Genomic DNA, 17,060 nt, shown 5'->3' with positions numbered 1-17,060 from the left:
TCCCCAGTAACATTTCCAAAGCCTAAGCAAAGTGACACTGTAACCTGGTAAAATTCCAGACAGCAAAATCCCTATTTAAATTTCAAATATATCCAAACAAAATTGCATGATCCATGTTACTGGATGTATTTAATTGCTGAATTTTGTGCTGTTAACAACAGCTTTGCCTTTTTCCCTGTGCCTTTCCACAGGCCACAGCTCAAAAGACCCAAATGTAGGCACATTCCCACCTTTCTCTAATTCTATCCTTACCCTTCAAGACACAGCAATGAGACAATTAAATCCTGTTGATATATGGTGAAGAGAAAACACAGAGCTTCTTTCCTTTCCCACACCATGGGAACAAAGATGATTTATAAAAGTTAATACTTAGAGAATTTAACAGTACATTTTCTGCTGAAATCTATGGTTCCATTAGCCATTAGGCCATGATGGGTGTGTTTATAAAATGTATTGCTACCATGGTTCCAGGATGGGAAGATTATGCCAGTATGACCATTAGAGCACCCTGATAAAGCTGGGAGTGTTTATTCACAGGCACAGAGAAGAGCTGGGAACATGGTATTTATTATCTGGACAACAACTGTCCTGCACAGGTAATTCCTATTACAAATTAGTCATGGAAAATAAAGGCAGTAGTAGGAGGAAGGGAACACCAGAAACACAAAGGAGGGGTGGGAAACGTGAATATTCAATTTTCATTAAAAGACAGACATTATTACTTCATTGGTTTTTAACATTCCAGGTTTATTAAAAGACATTATTCTGCATGTATCTTACAGGTCTTAAGACTGTTAAAACACTAGCAATAACGTGATAATCCTAGCAAATGATGACATGGCTAAAATCATACCAGAGTGATTTTTCTTTCAATACAATTGTGGACATTTCAATCCCATTTTTAACACTGGCCAGAGCTATTCATACCTAGAGCATTTGGAATAGTCCATTGAAGGAACAAAACTTGACAAGATGGAAACAGCAGACTACTACACCTGATTTCTGCAACTGCTGGCACAAGCTGTTGGAGAAGTATCTGCACACTTTAGAAATGTTACATCAGTGACAGATGGAATTTTGTGCTTTAATACTTTGCTTGAAAAGTCTCTTTATCCAACATGAAATCAGCAAATCTCTGCTGGAGTTCCTTTTCTCTCTCCTGCTGTCGCTGCACATCTTCCTTCAGACACTGTAAGGGAAAACATTAAAAACCAGTCAGCTTTCCACCAGTCACACCCATGAAGACCATTACCAAAGGTTGTATTTTATTCCTCCAGAGGAAGAGCTCAGAATAAAGACAGAACATTGCTGAAATTACTTAATTTAAATATAAATGTAAAACAGAGCAGTGGATGCAAAGTATCAAGAATCAGTTATCTTGCTTCAGAAGTCAGGTAGCTCACCCTGCTCACCCAGCAGCTTAAATCAAATGCTTCAAAAGGAGAGATTTCAAACTGGAACCTTGCCACTTAGTAAAAACAGGTGCTATTAGCAGCTATCAAGTGATTTAATATGTTTTAGCTGTTATCTTTCACTAAATCAGTGAATCACTTCTGAGTTTGTAGACACATCTATCAGCATTTCTAAATCATCTTAACAAAATCAGTTTTAAGAATTGATGCATTTTATCTCTTTTTTAGCAAGTGGTTGAGAATATCTAAGTCTCAATGGAAGCCTCACTTCTGGAGGAAAACCACATTACAATAAAAATTGTGCTCAGGTGAACACTTATTCCTTGGAAAGAAAGGCTGGCACTCATTCAAACATAGGACTGAGTCTTGATTAAGGGTTGTCTCATTAGCTGAATAAAGTGAGAATATCTTGAAAATCCTTAAACCAAGAAAAGTGGCTCTAAGGCAGTAATTTCAGGTATATACCAGCATTTAATTCACTGACTTTTAAAGAAGAAGGAGATTTTAGATAAATTTTACATTTACCCAAAGTTCTAATAAGTAATTAAAACTGAAATAAACCAAACCAAGAGAGAGACGAATTTGTGCTGATATGCATTGCAGAAGACTTATAAAATAAACCACACAAGGAAATAAAAAAAATAAAAAAAAAAGCCCAAACTGCTAGATTAGTCCCAATATGTGTATCACAGAACTTTTGATCCTGAAGTAAAATGCAGATGAATCTGGCAACAGCCCAAAATACGATTTTAAGAGAACATTAAAAAACCTGACACCAACTCAGGCTGCGAAGCTCAGAGCAAAAACCATGTTTTGCAGGTGGTGCCAGAGTGTGAGCCCAGGTGCTGGAGTGTGGAATCTCACCTCCAGCCTGCGGGGGATGGCAGCATCCTCGTGCTTCTTGAGCTCCTCGAAGGTGCGCAGCTCCAGGTGCGCCTGCTCGATCTGGTCCCACAGATCGTTCAGCTGCTTCATCAGCCCCATTGCCCGGGACTGGTAACCACCCAGAAGGATCTTCAGCTTCTTCTCCATCTTGGCAGCCCTCTTGGCTTCGGTGGTCATGTGGCCTCTGTTGATCTGCCAGAAGGAACCCAAGAGTTGTTTTAGTTATACAGAATTTAAAAGTCAAGAGGGGGGGAAAAAAAAAAAAGTAAAAGCGTAACTGTGGAATTGTGTTGAGTTGATCAAGTTCTTTGATTTCTATTAAAATAAACACACTGCAAATTTTACAACAACCTAGACTCCTGGATTAAAATCTTTATAATAGACATAGTACATCTCTAAAATCATAATCCAGACATGATCCATAAACAGACAAGTGACACAAATTACAAAATTCCGTGAACTGGAAGACAACACAAATGATTGAATATGTTTGTGTTAACATGTTATAAATGTTGCATAAAACATTTATAAATAGCAAAGGTAACAGAAGTCTTTGTGTATTTTTGCACCTGGGGTAAAATTAAATGAGCACTAGAAGAATTAAATAGCCATCAGAATTTCTGAAGCCTGGAAGAAGGCATCCAAGAAACCTATAACACTGGATCCCAATCACAAATAGCCTAAAAATGAAGATTAGATTACATGAAATATTTGGAAGAAACTGTTCCCTGTGAGGGTGGTGAGGCCCTGGCACAGGGTGCCCAGAGAAGCTGTGGCTGCCCCTGGATCCCTGGCAGTGTCCAAGGCCAGGTTGGACAGGGCTGGGAGCAACCTGGGATAGTGGAAGATGTCCCTGTCCCTGTCCATGGCAGGCAGTGGAGATGAGATTTACAATCCCTTCCAGCACAACTGTGGAGAAGTGCAACAGCTCACACCTCTGAACAGGGACATAAGGTTCCCTGTTGAGGCTCTTTTAATGCTACTTCCTTAAAAAAATAAACCACACAAACAAAAAACAGCAAAACAAAATCCTCTTTTTTTAGAAAGGATTGTGTGAAGAATGCCAAACCCAAGAAAAGAATCAAACTTCTCAGATTTTGATTTTTGCCACAGTTAATGACATATAAGTGCATGACATGAAAGATAATATGAAAGTTTCTCAAGTGTTAAAATATGACTAATTCAGAACCACAGTGTCTGAGTCACCAATCCTTGCCTTGTTTCTTTAAAAATCAAAGCTTTGCTGGTGAACATTCCCACATACAAAGAAATCACCAACAATCAACCAAAATGCAGCACCTTTCATTGCTACAATTACCCAATATATCATTTAATTGGGAAGGAACTACTGAAGAGGGATCTGCCCTTCAAACTAGAGTCAACCATCACAGTCTTACACACTGAGCTACTGCAAAGTGCATTTCATCAGCCTTCAGCCTCCAACTGCACTGAAGTACCCTCTGTTACACAGCTGCAGGTTTCTGTAACGAGCCCTCCTACCCCTTAACAATTTATTCACTCATTTAGAACAGTTTTAGTTGGTTGTGCAGAGATAAACAGAGTGAATGGTCAAGGGAGCAAACTGTTAATGGGTGAGTGAAAGAGAAATTTGACTTTCTGAGCTGTCTAGTTTGCTCCTGGGGAGAGCAATGCAGACTGCTGTGCTTTTCAAACTCTGTTTGCAATGCAGACCTGAGCTATGCCCAAGGTGCTTTAAGCATACAGAGAGGCGCCTCTTTTTCAATATTTATATAAATCTAGAGAAAATTAAATAAATAGATTAGGGATTTGTGAGGATACTCTCTGATGGAAAAGTATGAAAGCTTTACATGTCTTCATTGGTAAATAATATGCTATTACTGCAACAACAAATACAGCTGTGCGGTCAATGAACTATTTTCCAATTACTGTTTCTTGGATGAAAAATGTGTGTTGAGGGCCACTGACATTTAGACATCATGGACTAGATGGATGCACAGGCAAACAGAATTTCATTTGCAACAGAGGCCTAATGTAACAAAGATCAATTGTCTATGTTGCTCCCAGCATTACAACATAGAACACGGCTGGTGTGAAACTCCCATCACAATGTCACTCTTTGTAGCTGGCTAAAAAGACCATGAAGAGAAGTTCCACTGTTGTGTCATCCTCAGTGAAGATCTTACCCTTCACTGTGAGAGTGGTGAGGCCCTGGCACAGGCTGCCCAGAGATGTGGCTGTCCCATCCCTGCAAGTGTCCAAGGCCATGCTGGTCTGGTGGATGATGTCCGTGGCCATGGCAGGGGGTTGGAATGAGCTGAGCTTGAAGATCCCTTCAAGCCAAACCATTCTGTGATTCCATAATCTCTCAACAACCTAATTTTCTAATAAAATGTTAAACACTGCGTACCTGAGGACATAAATACAGTTATCAGCACTATCCCCACCACACAGAAAAGGGACTGGATCAGGGCACTGTGATCACTGAATTATCCCCAAGTTCCAAGCATCACCAGCAGCAGTGGCAGCACTGGCTTGGTCTGGCACTTTCACACTCCTCAGTTGGGATTCACTTTGCTTGGCTTCAGGCATCAACATCTGAGCTTGTCACAGGAGATGTTTCTGTCATCAGGAGAGAAACTGGCAACTCCAGGGCATGGCTCATCTGCTCCAGGGTCTCAGGACAAGATCAAACACCTCAGTGAAGGGCTCTTCACCAATGGTGATGGGAGCACAAACTCTTTGTTCAGATACTGTTATCCAAGACCTGGTACATCAATCCCACCCTAAGTGTGTACTGCCTTAAGGTATTAGATATAATAAAGCAATTTTATATTTAAAGCTTTTAACAAAGCCAGTTTAAGTCTAATACTTATTATAGTGTCTGACCCTGATTATTTAAGCACCCTTGAAATTTTCAGACAATGAGAATTGCACTTAATATTTCTGAGTTGGTCTGGATACTGGACTCTTAACTACTACAGCTCCTTAGGTTACATGCTTCTATATTGCCTTTTTACTCAGCTCCCTGTCCATCTTGGATTATCATAGACCTCACTGCTGTAAGAAGAAAAAAAAAAAAGAAAAAGAAAAGAAAAAAGCCTCCCAAGTATATAAAACCAGAAATAACAGCCCTTTCTTCCTTCTCTGCTTAGGGAGAAATGTGAACACTCACCACCTTTTCCCCTCCCTCCCAACTACAAAATTTTAGGACCTAATACAAAAAGGTCAAAAGGAGGTCTTAGCTTTTGTAACAAATACTATTTATTAAAAATTGCTGACTGCTGCATTAGTGCCAACAACTGTATATAATTTCAGTTCAAGCTTCATAAAATTTTAAGGCTCAGATACCAAGCTAAAAATTCCAAGCAGTTATGAAGAGGTGTGTTTAAACAGTAGTCTACATTATTTGCTTAAAGCAAAGAAATAGATTTGAGTAAAATCTGACAACCATTTCCCCCTGAACCTAACAGAAAGAGTAAAGACATTTGAAAGATTTCTCCACTTATTTATTTTGTACTGTTCCTTGGCCAGCTTTGGTTCTGCTGACTTTTATACCAGCTACAGCAAAATGAGAACAGCATGTACAGACACGGGGTAAGATGATATATGATGTTAAGGCAAGTGTGAGAGCCTCATCCCATCCCAAATCTCTGATGTAAAAGCCTCCCCTCATGACTTGTAAAGTGGTGTTCAGTTTTCAGTACTGCACTAGAGAACCAAGGAAGAGAAACCAAAACAAGCAGCAGACAAAAGAGCCAAAAGAGCAACAGAAATAACCAGAGGTTTATAAAACATGATCTAGAAAAGAGAGACTGACTGGAAAACCAGGGTTTGTTTGGTTTGTTTTTCCTCTGCCTAACAAAAAAAAAGAGAAAAAGACAACACCATGCTTTAAATATCACAAAGTTCATTGGTAAAAAATCATCTGTTCTTATGGCTACTGAGAAAGAAAGAGGGACTTAAATTTGGGAAGGAAATTTTAGATGTTAGTTGTAAGGTTTAACTAAGGACAACAAAGGACAGGGAAGGACTCCTTATGAGAACAAACATCCACTGCGAAAGATCTAAGAAAACTGACCCTGAGGAAGGAAGAGCTCAATTGCCTTAAAAATTGCATTTTCAGAATTCTCATCCCACCAGGTCTACTGAGGACACCCCTCCTCAGTTCCAAGGGCTTTTCACTGTACTAACAGGTTTGTTTTCCTTGCCTTTAATGTGGAGCTTCTGGTAATCCCTGAACAGCATTAAGCTCTCTTGTCTTTTAATTGATCTTCCTAATCATGCTGGATGGATTAAACAAACATGGAAGAAAAACTGCTGCATGTTCAGAACAGAGCTACAGTCAAAGTAAACCAACCTGTTCTGTGACCTTGGAGAATCAACATCATCAGAGAGCTGCTCGCTTGTGCAGAGGAATCCTGTGCCAGCTTCAGCTACGCCGGCTGAGCAGAGTGCTCTTGGAACATACATTGGACTACTCTAAACCTTACTGCAACTTCCTTCCTCACCTCAGAGCCACATGTGGCCCTCCCAAGTTCAGTTCTGCTGGCAGGAGATGGATTGACTTAACTGGAATGGCAGGTGTGTGAGCTTGGCTCGTGCTGGCTCAGCTGCAGTGTCTGGGGTGAGAGCGCTCAGCTCGACAGCAGCTTGTGCTCCAGGCCAGGCACTTCCAGCCACTGCAGGGACCCCACACTACAGAATCCTCTGGCCACACTGGGCACATCTGCCTTTACAAACTTATGGTGCACTCAACAACAACAGGTTTGAAAAAAAAAGTCATTAATTTCTCTACTTGAAAATGCTTTTTCAGTTCTAAGCTCTTGCACAGAATTCAACATTTTTGGCTTGAATCACTGTTTTATCTGTCTAGCATTTGACCAGGCAAAACTCTCTGTAGAGTCCTGCCTGAGTTACCCCCAAGTTAGTAAAAGATAAGTCAACTCTACTGGAAATTGAGGCTTGGAGTTAGTATCAAACCAAAATTGCATGGCTAGTGTAGAACAATGTGGCCTTAATCTATTAAACATTAACTGAGCTCATCCACTGAAACCACTCCATGGGCTTGACACAATTTCATATTTGTGCTGTGACATTAAAGATCACAGAATCAGAGAATGGGGTGGGTTGGAAGGGACCTGAAAGATCAAATCATTCCAAGTCTCCAGCCATGGGCAGGAACACCTTTCACTAGAACAGGTATCTCCAAGCCCAACCTGGCCTTGAACATCTCATCTCCAGTAAGGTGCTTTACTTAATGTATGAGGGACAATGAGAATAATGAAGCAAAGGAACAGAATAGGATCAGAGCAGTCAGAGGGACTGAGCTTATAGTTGTTAAGACATGAAAAAGCAGAAATCAATTCTAATTGACTGGGATCACCCAAAGTTTTTTATGGAAAGAGTCACTTTAAAAAAATCCTCAATTTAAGGCACTGCTGGTAAGCAACTGCAACTTCCCAACTGAAAGTACACCAGATGTTCAGAGCATGCATAGCAATATAAAGCTGCCTTTTCCCATTTTAATAGGGGAGCCCCAGATAAACTCCTATCTTGTATTTTGTCATACAGATCATGTATCATTATTATTTAGCTGCTATTCCCTCTACTCACAGCCAAATCTAAAGACCCAAGAGCATGCTCCCCCTGAAGTATGTTCCAGAAATTATATTGACTTGTCTTCAGACACCATGAGTCACTGTTGAGTAAAGACAATATAGGGTATATGAAAAGTAAGTGTTCCTACAGGGGTTCACAACATGCAACAACCTAGAACTAGAATCATCTAGAAAAGTTACTGTGTAAGTCAGCAGTCAGTGCTGATCTACAGCCATGACAATGAAATCCACTTTGAAGATTTTTATCTGGAAACTGCTTCTAAGACCAGCAGTTTTATGAGTGATACCCATATATGCTCCCTACAAAGAAAGGAGGTTGTACAGAAATGGGTGTCATGACAGGATGAGAGGAAATAGCTTCAAATTGCATGAGGGATGGTTTACACTGGATATTAGGGAAAAATTCTGTTATGGAAAGGGTTGCCAAGCATTGGAACAGGCTGCAGAGGGGAGTGGTGAACTCAGCATCCCTGTAACTGTTCAAAAAATGTGTGGATGTGGCACTGGAGGACATTGTTTAGAGGTGAACAAGATAGTGGTATAAGGTTGGTGGCTGGTCTTGGTGACATTGGAGCTCTTTTCCAAATTTAATGACTCAAGGATCCTATCTCAATCACAGCAGAAACATGTCTAGAAGAGAGCAGGTTATTATGAAAAATGAGTAATTTATTTTTACTAAACCTTTTTGGAAACTGTCTACAACTCACTGGGAAAGAAAAACCTTGCATTAAGATCACAGACAGCAACACCCACCAGAGGCCAAGAGCTTTGATAAACCACAGGCAAACAGGGGTTACTGCTGGGTCTGATGAGGTCATGGGGCAGCCAGCACAGTGTAATTCCTTCAAACACTACCCCTGCACACCCAGAGTGCCTGCAGAGCCTTCCAGAGGCTGACAAGGCTGTGAAAGCTCGGGCAGTAAAGGAGCTGGCAGAGAGCCTGGCTCCCTCTCAATACTGCAGAAGCCCAATGGTGATCCTGCAGCAGTCAGCTCTGAACAGTGAGGGTGTGCAAAGGCCTTTGCAATGAGAGACCTGTCAATGCTGAACTTTATTTCTAAGCACAATTAAGTTACCAGATTGTGAACAATCTGACAGTGAAGACCCCTGATAACTCTCTGCTGTGATCCTCTGGTGCCAACTACATTCCCAACAGACCTTATTAAAAGAAGTGTATTCCACAATGCAAGACGTTAGCACAAAATAAAACATGTGACCATAAAAGAAAAGCTACTCAGGATTTTCACCATATTTTAGTTTTGCAAGTTATTTCTCTGTTCCTGGTCCTATAAAATTTCTTATTTTCTCCAGGTGCTTTCTGAGTACCAGCACATCTGAAAACACTGAAGAAACTGCAAACTTTAGCACATAAAATAAAGAGAAATTAAAAGATAATCTTCAATAAACTAAGTGATATACCCTGAAGCAGAGTGTACCTCATAACCTATAAAACTCCAGCTAAGTAAATTGTTTTCAATCTGAATTAATTCAGAGGACTTGGGCTGCAATTAAAAGCAAACATCAACACTTTGGTTAATCAGCACCTTGATGTATTTGGATACTGGAAAGAATAGATAATTTATTATATTTGCATATACAGTGTATCTTGAACTTTCCCCCTGTAGGCTTCCAATGGAGTTAAAAATTTAGTAATCAACTGAAATGATAATGCTAACTACCACAATTTTAATAAAAGTATTTGTATTTTGCAAGCCAACTTTATTAACTGTCTTCAAAGGAAAAGTAAAGATGGCAGGAAGTTTCTATGTTGTGAACTACAAAAGGAAGCAACTAGGTTGTTAAATAGTTGCCTTTACTATCTCATTTCATCTTATAATGTTCCAGTTTAACATATGTTAGTAGGAATGCTTTTCTTTATAAATGTATTGTTTGGAAGAGAAGGGAGCAAAAGGTATTGCAGAGAACTAAAGCAGTTACTCAACACAACTGTAAGCATCAGAAAACTTCAATTTCTGAAATCACTTGCTCTGCAGTGTAACCTAGCCTTGGAAAAAATATTCTGGACTTCTAGAGGCTGTGGAAAGATCAGAAAATTCCACAAATCTAAGGTGTACCAGAGGTTACAGGGATTCACTTGCATAGATCCATCTGTAATGCAAGAAAGTTCACATACTAATCCTCTAACACTCTTAACCCACATTAAGTAATACATTCAAGGAGTCCAAAACCCTCAAAACAAAGCATTGAGAAGCATCATTAATACACTCCAGCATCAGAACTATTGAGGAGCTGTGCATTACTGATGATGCCTGGACAGGACACCCAGCCAAACAGAAGCTCTCCACAATGGCTCCACTTTGCCTCCTCAAGTTCATCAATAACAGCACAAATCTGTTTGTGATATCAGCATCCATTTGAGAAAGATAAATGTCATGTCAACATGCCATGACTAAACCACTCAGGCAGTGAGAACAGGACAATTAGAGGAAGATGAGTGTGTGTCCACACCATCAATCCAGCAAGGAATCTCTGAACGACAGACCCAGCAATAGCTTGGTTTTTCTGCACAGGATCTGCAGGGTGTCAGCAGTCCCATATGGAAGTATTAGACAGTGACTTCCCCATGTGCAGCTGTTCCAAATATCCCTACACTCTCATGGTTTTTTTCCCTAATAATCTTAGTGCACTATAAAGGGGAAGAAGCAGACCCCAAAACTGACCAACATCAGTCGCTGTTGCTGGCAAACTCTATTTTACAATTTCTACTCTTCTCTCAAAGAAAGCCAAAAGTATAAGCAAGTGTCTTGGGGTACTGAAAGCTGAGCTAATATCCCTGCTTTTCATTAAGCTTGTCTGATACTTCCCATTAAAATATCTATTTCAACTGATATTGCTTTCAGACAATTTTCATTGGAAAAACATTAAAATGAAGGTGGGTTTTGTCATTGCTGAGAATAGGGTAGGAAAAAAACAATTCTGTTTTTTTTATTGCATATTCATTTGTTCTGTCATGCTTTTAATTTAATGTTTGAAAAACGATTCAGCAGGTGACATGCTTAAAAACCTTGTATATGTATATCTTCCTTTTAGGAAGGGCCCTTTTGGGTCAGGCCACAGGGCTGCACTAAACTGCATTTTGCACACACTTGGGAGAGATTTTCAGGTCAGATTTAACTTTGCACAGAGTCCACCTGCACTCAACAACAGTGAGTTGAGAGGAAGCACAGCACTCACTGCACCTGCAGGCACAGGGATCTGCTGGCCCCACTGCCTGCTGGAATAGGGGCTGGTATTCTGAACACAGGAAAATGGGAGAGCAGGACTGTGTGTGGAATTGCACCAAGGCATCAGTTTCATCCAGCAGCACTCTGAGCTCCCAGGGGATGGAGCTACATTAGCCAGAGTCTCATGGCTGCAGTGACTGATAACAGACACAGGATGGGTCAGGTTGGAAGGATCACAGGGGCTCATCTGGTCCCTCCTCCCTGCTCCAGCAGGGTCATCCCAGAGCTCAGGGCACAGGATTGTGTCCAGACAGCTCTGGAATATCCCAGTGAGGAGACTCCAGCCCCTCTCTGGTCTCTGTTCAGGGCTCAGTCACTGCACAGTAAAGAAGTTCTGCCTCCTGTCCAGCTGGAACTTGCCGGGATCAGTCCCTGCCCGTTCCTCTGGTGCCATTGCTGGGCCCTGGAGCAGAGCCTGGGACTGCTCTGACCCTCCCTGCACACAGGGACACACAGGGACACACAGGGACACCCAGGGACACTCAGGGACAGACAGGGACACACAGGGACACTCAGGGATGAGGTTCCCTCTCAGGATCTCCTCTCCAGGCTGAACAGCCCCAGCTCCCTCAGCCTTTCCTGGGCAGGGAGATGCTCCAGTCCCTTCATCATCTTTGTCACCCAGCACTGCACACTCTCCAGGAGCTCCATGTCTCTCTTGTCCTGAGGAGGCCAGAACTGGACACAGCAGCCCAGATGTGCCTCAGCAAGGCTGAGCAGAGGGGTAAGATCACCTTCCTTAGCCTGATGGAACACAACTAACAGGATTTTGTTGTCTTTCACAGAGTCCCATGCAATGTTGGCAGCAAATAAACCCTTTTTTTTTATTTTTTTTTGGAAAGACCTCTGGCTTGTATTTTGCTTCCTGGGTGACAGTCTTGTGACTGCAGAGCAAAGACCATTTAGAACAAACATACACGAGTTTGATAAATTATAAACTTGACCTTACTTTGCTTCAGTATCCTTAATAAGTGTTCCACCACCAACTACTCATTCAAACACTGGGAAGGAAAGAAATCAACAGCACAAGAAAGCCCACACAGAAGTAACCAATTTAGACTGCAGAAACAGTGCACAGGATAAAGGCACAGGGCCACACACCAAACAATTAAGAGAAAACAAAATATTCAAGAGCTACTCATTAAGCAAGTACCATCCACCCTGTGCAGTAAATGAGTCTGTGGAAAAACTAGGCTGCAATCATGAAATTAAAGACTGTCTCAAAAAGCATATGCATAGGCAAATTAAGGCTGTTCATGCATTCCCTAACTTGGACTGTTTGACTTTGCAACTTTAATAATGCCCTTCTAACGTCGTTTTGGACCTAAGATATTTAAATTTCAAAAGCATTTGTACAGAAATGAGGTGCAGCCCTCCGAGTGCTGGCGCGCTGCCTGCCCGGCCCCGCTGCCATGCAGGGCCAGGCTGCGGCTGAGCCCCGCTCGGCTTTGGGAAAGCAGAGCTCGGCTTTGGGAAAGCAGAGCAGTGAGAATCTGCCTGCAGCGCCGGCAGGGCAATGCTGCTCTCTGCCGGGGGAGCAGCAGCACGACAGGAGCCCTGCAGCTCACACCAAACCCTGCTAAGCACAGGTGAACTGCCCCTGGCCCGGAGCCGGGCTGACAACGGCGGGATCTGCACCCGGGCAGCGCTCTTGACTGACAGACTTCACAAAACACACTCACCTGGTATTTTGTGTGTATGGATCAAGGGAAAATTCAGCCTTTCTGGCCACTCTGGTTATTTCTGGGATAGCAACTTTTTGGAGAGGTTTACTTCTAGCAACAGTAGCTATGTTGATGTTAAATACAGGAAAACATTTTTTTGCAGTTTCCTTTTACCACGAGAATAAAATAATCTGATGACTACATAATTTAGAGAGACTTTTAGGCAGTATTTTAGAAAACATTTAATGACTTACTGCAAGTCAGAACAAACGTTCTGTGGGAAGAAACTGTTTCAGACCAGCTTACTTGTTATCATGAACATTGTGTATTTTTGTTTGGTTTTTTTTTAATGGAGCATTTGGGTGAAAAGGACTGAGCAAGGGAAATCAGTGTCAAAGGGTCTGATAAAGAAAGTGAAATGGAATCACAAACATCCATTGTTCTTTTTTTTGGCGGGAATCTCTGGAACTAGAAAAAGATGCCAGCCTGGCAAGAATTCAGGACTATCTCATCTTCATGGACATAACCATCAGTCAGAAACCAAGTGTTAAGTTGGAAAGAAAACAACTTTGGGACAGAGAGGTTTTTTTAAGCATCTTTCTCTGAGGTTTCTCCTCATACTGACCACAATCAAGTGCAAACAGACAAAGATCTGATCAACTCACAGCAGAGATTAGGAAAACATCAAAAAATCTACATGTAATTAAGAGAGAGCAGAACCTGACCTTCTCTCCAGTAGAGAATGGAGTGGATGAGCTGTGTTACAGCTAATAGTGCAGAGAGAAACTGTGTGGAAATACTTTGTGTGGGATATTTTAAGGAGGAAGATGAGACAAGGTGATTTAAGTGCCTCAAGAAGATCTATAAACTCCCTAGGAAAACTAAACAACCAACCTTTCCAAAAGAATCCCTTCAAAAGACCTGACTGAGCTCCTACAGAGAAAAAAAAACAAAACAAAACAAACCAACAGCAAAAAACACACAAGTTAAAAACAAAAGAGGTGCAGAAGGCAGAAAAAAGTGAGACTGACCTCGAGTCTCTTTTCAAGGGACTCTATTCTGTCTTTTTTGCTGGCCAAGTTCGCCCTTGTGTAGCGGCTCTGTCCAGGCAGGTACAACACTTGGCTGTAGCATTCTTCCCACACCTGGTTATAAGCTTCACTTGACAGCTCTCCATGCCCCATTCCTTGCTTTACCACCTCCATCTCTTGTGCCAGGAGATCCTGTGCCTGTTGGGAAGGATGAGAGAAATTGCAGTTACAGTGCACAGGATACAAGGAAATTCCTCTTCTTTTCAAACCTTCAGTGTGCAATTCATGGGGGCAGATTTTCTTTTCATATTCAAAGCTCACCATCAGGTTAAGCTAACTATGAAATCAAACACAGATGCTGTGGATTACAAATGAAACCCAGGCTAGAAGGCTCCTCACAGCACAACTATCCCTCATTTTATATAATTTGGCCAAACTTGACATCACCCTGGCGTGGCTAATGAAAGCTGTGGCACAGCAAGATACTTCACCTTGCTGCACAAGAATGGAGATAAAAGCAGGGACCTTGAGGTACAGACAGAAGCAGCTGTCCTATGAAACAAAAATCACTTTTCATTTCCTTTTGCTTGCCTTCTCCACACAACCTGAAAAGTCAAGCCTAAACATTCCTCAGCAAGCTGTGTAAGCTTCACTGCAGGGAATACAGCTCTGACTGTAACTAACACATTCTGTGGCTGAAGGATTGGTGAGATAGGAGCACTCTGCTGCTTTCAGTTTACTTTACAAAGTTTGCAATGAACTGAAGAGATTCTTGTTAGTCTCACAACTCTTAATATTTCTGACAAAGAGACTGGCCCACAAAACTACACAGGCACCCAGGTCCTTCCAATTTTATCAATAACTAAAAAAATAAAATATCATTGTCAATCTAGACTTCATTGGTTATGAGCATGTCCATGTCCTCTATTTGAACAGCATTTACAGGTGCAGCACAAACTTCTCTATCAGCAGTACGTATCTTAATGCAAGCAGATGTTATGTTTTGTAACTACACACTGACCAGGTAGAAATTCAAGTATCACCACATTAGATGATTCCACAGATACTGGGGAAAGGAAAATTAATTGCTTGTTCTTGATGGTCAAGACAGATAAAATAGGAGTAACACAGCCACACCTGACAAATTAGCCAAGATTAGTACACTGTGAAGAACATCTTGAGGGTGTATTACTTGTGGCACCAGCAGTGCTTCCCAGCTTCAGGAGCTCAGCACACCGTGCCCAGCATCACTGCTAATCCTTCCCAAAAGAGAACTGTATATCAGGAAAAGAAGGGAGTATTTTACAAAAGAGTTTTAGGATGAAGATGTTAAAAAAAAATGAAGTAAAGCAAAATAAACAAACCTCAGATGAGATCACAGATCTAGGAAAATTTTCTGGTTTGAACTGCATTTTAGACAAAGAGGGAATATCGTGCTGGATGTTAAGAGAGCAAGCAGGAGCAGGGGTGCAAAAAAACTTCTGCCCATCAGTTAGGAGACAAAACTTTCAGGGACTTTGAAGAAAAGTTTCCAGACAAAAACTAGTGGACCGTGTAATAGTCTCTAAGGGAAGTGATAGCAAACCTGATTCTCACTGCACTTCAAAACAACCAGAGAAAGCACTTGGAGAACATTCCTAAGGGAACAATCTGACACTGGCAAGGCAGTGAAATTCATGATCTAACTGTATTTTCCATCTTTAACGTCTCCTGGTAAGAGATCTTGAAGCATAATTTTTCATTTAACAGCAAATTGGAAGTACATACTGTTCAGTCTTTCTCCTTTTAGGCTCTACATTCATTGGTCAGATATGGTCAAGGATTTAAAATCTGCTTGTGCATCCTTAGAGTTACCTTGAAGGAGTAGGGGATTTAGGTGCACAGATACAACAGGTATTGTCACAGGACAAGTCTAGTGAGACAGACAACTTGGTGGCATGTGATTTTGTTTTTTTTAACTCATTTTTATTCCTGCAGGCATTTGGTCAAAGGTTACTGGCACAGCTTCACAGGTGAAGCTCTTTGCAAGAGCTAAACCACAGAATTGCCTATCTGTCACTTGGCAGCAAAAGGCAACATCTGTAGCTGCTTAAATAAATGAACACCCTGAACTGGAACCCTGGTCCAGAGCTGCTGTTTAACTTGGGATTACAATGCAAAACAGGACACAGTGCCCAGGCCGCCCACTCACTGCAGCCAGCCACGGCCCAATCTGCCTGTTCATCACTTCTGGACCAGATATGGCTCTAAGATCAGCTGCCACAGCTCAGCAGGCTCTGCACCAGCACAGCTTGCCTGGATCAAGCTTGACAAGCATAATTGAACAACTTGATTTGCTGCTCCAAGGTACAAACTGACTACTATTGTCCTATTTGGTCTGCACTGCTTTGAAGAAAATGCTCTCTAATTCTGGATTAATGAAATTCAAAAGCAGCAGACGGTGAGTATCACACCAGGTTGATGCCTCAAAGATTTAACAGCAATTTAAAGAAACAGCAAAGTAGAATTTGGTAACTGTTGGGGTATTATTGCTCTTACCATTATTTAAAATCATAAGCAACCACAACACATTCAAATTTGTATCTCAGTGACAATGTCTATGGGCAAATACAGCATCCTCATTATCCTGCTAAAAGCTCAGATTAACATCAGCTTACAGAAAGGAGAATGTGCATTTAAATCATCCTTACTTAACGCTTGGTAATGCTGGGTTAACATCAAGCCTGATTGTCTCAGAGGTCTTTTCCAACCTCAATAACTCCATGATTACAGCTCTTCACTCAACCCTCTGGAGACCTCCCAGTTGAATTCTGTGCAGCTCTTTCCCCCAGTATTACAGAACTGTGCCCTAATGAGATGTTGGGTCTCCTTCAGCCACACAATTCTCACCTTCTTGAGGTCCTCTTTGGAGAACTTCTCATAAGGATTTTGTTCCAAGTAAGCCATGTGCTCTGCATTGTTGCTTCCAAACCCTGGGCCTTTCCCTTTCTTGCCAGTAAACTGTTCTCCAAATGGATGGTGTAAAAGATCAAAATGAAGCATGGTAATCATCTCTTTCTTTATGAGTTCTTCACTTTTCTGCAAGTCTGTTAGAGGTGGTTCCACATTTAAGGGTCTCAGTATTGTTTCATTAACCTGCCCAGGCAGAAAAAAAAAAGTTTGGAAATATCATAAACACCAAAGTTAACATTAAATTCATACATCTGCAATCAAGTATGAATTT

At 41.4% G+C, this 17,060-nt stretch overlaps 1 protein-coding gene across 1 annotated transcript in view; it reads right to left on the bottom strand.

Annotated features, from left to right (window-relative positions):
• Nucleotides 1–726: 726 nt before the first annotated feature.
• The window catches only part of CDC5L (cell division cycle 5 like), a 30,532-nt gene continuing 14,198 nt past the window's right edge, over nt 727–17,060 (bottom strand). Inside the window, exons 13-16 of the mRNA XM_079297978.1 lie at nt 16,727–16,972; nt 13,838–14,035; nt 2,277–2,489; nt 727–1,189 (exon numbers count right to left, since the gene is read on the bottom strand). Of these exons, the coding sequence (XP_079154104.1) occupies nt 1,085–1,189; nt 2,277–2,489; nt 13,838–14,035; nt 16,727–16,972 (762 nt within the window). The 3' untranslated portion in view covers nt 727–1,084. The remainder of the gene's footprint in view (nt 1,190–2,276; nt 2,490–13,837; nt 14,036–16,726; nt 16,973–17,060) is intronic.

Source organism: Erithacus rubecula (genome assembly GCF_903797595.1).
Source record: "Erithacus rubecula genome assembly, chromosome: 2".
Classification (NCBI taxonomy): Eukaryota; Metazoa; Chordata; class Aves; order Passeriformes; family Muscicapidae; genus Erithacus; species Erithacus rubecula.
Note: the sequence above shows the minus strand (reverse complement) of the source record. Positions and strands in the feature narration are given on the sequence as shown.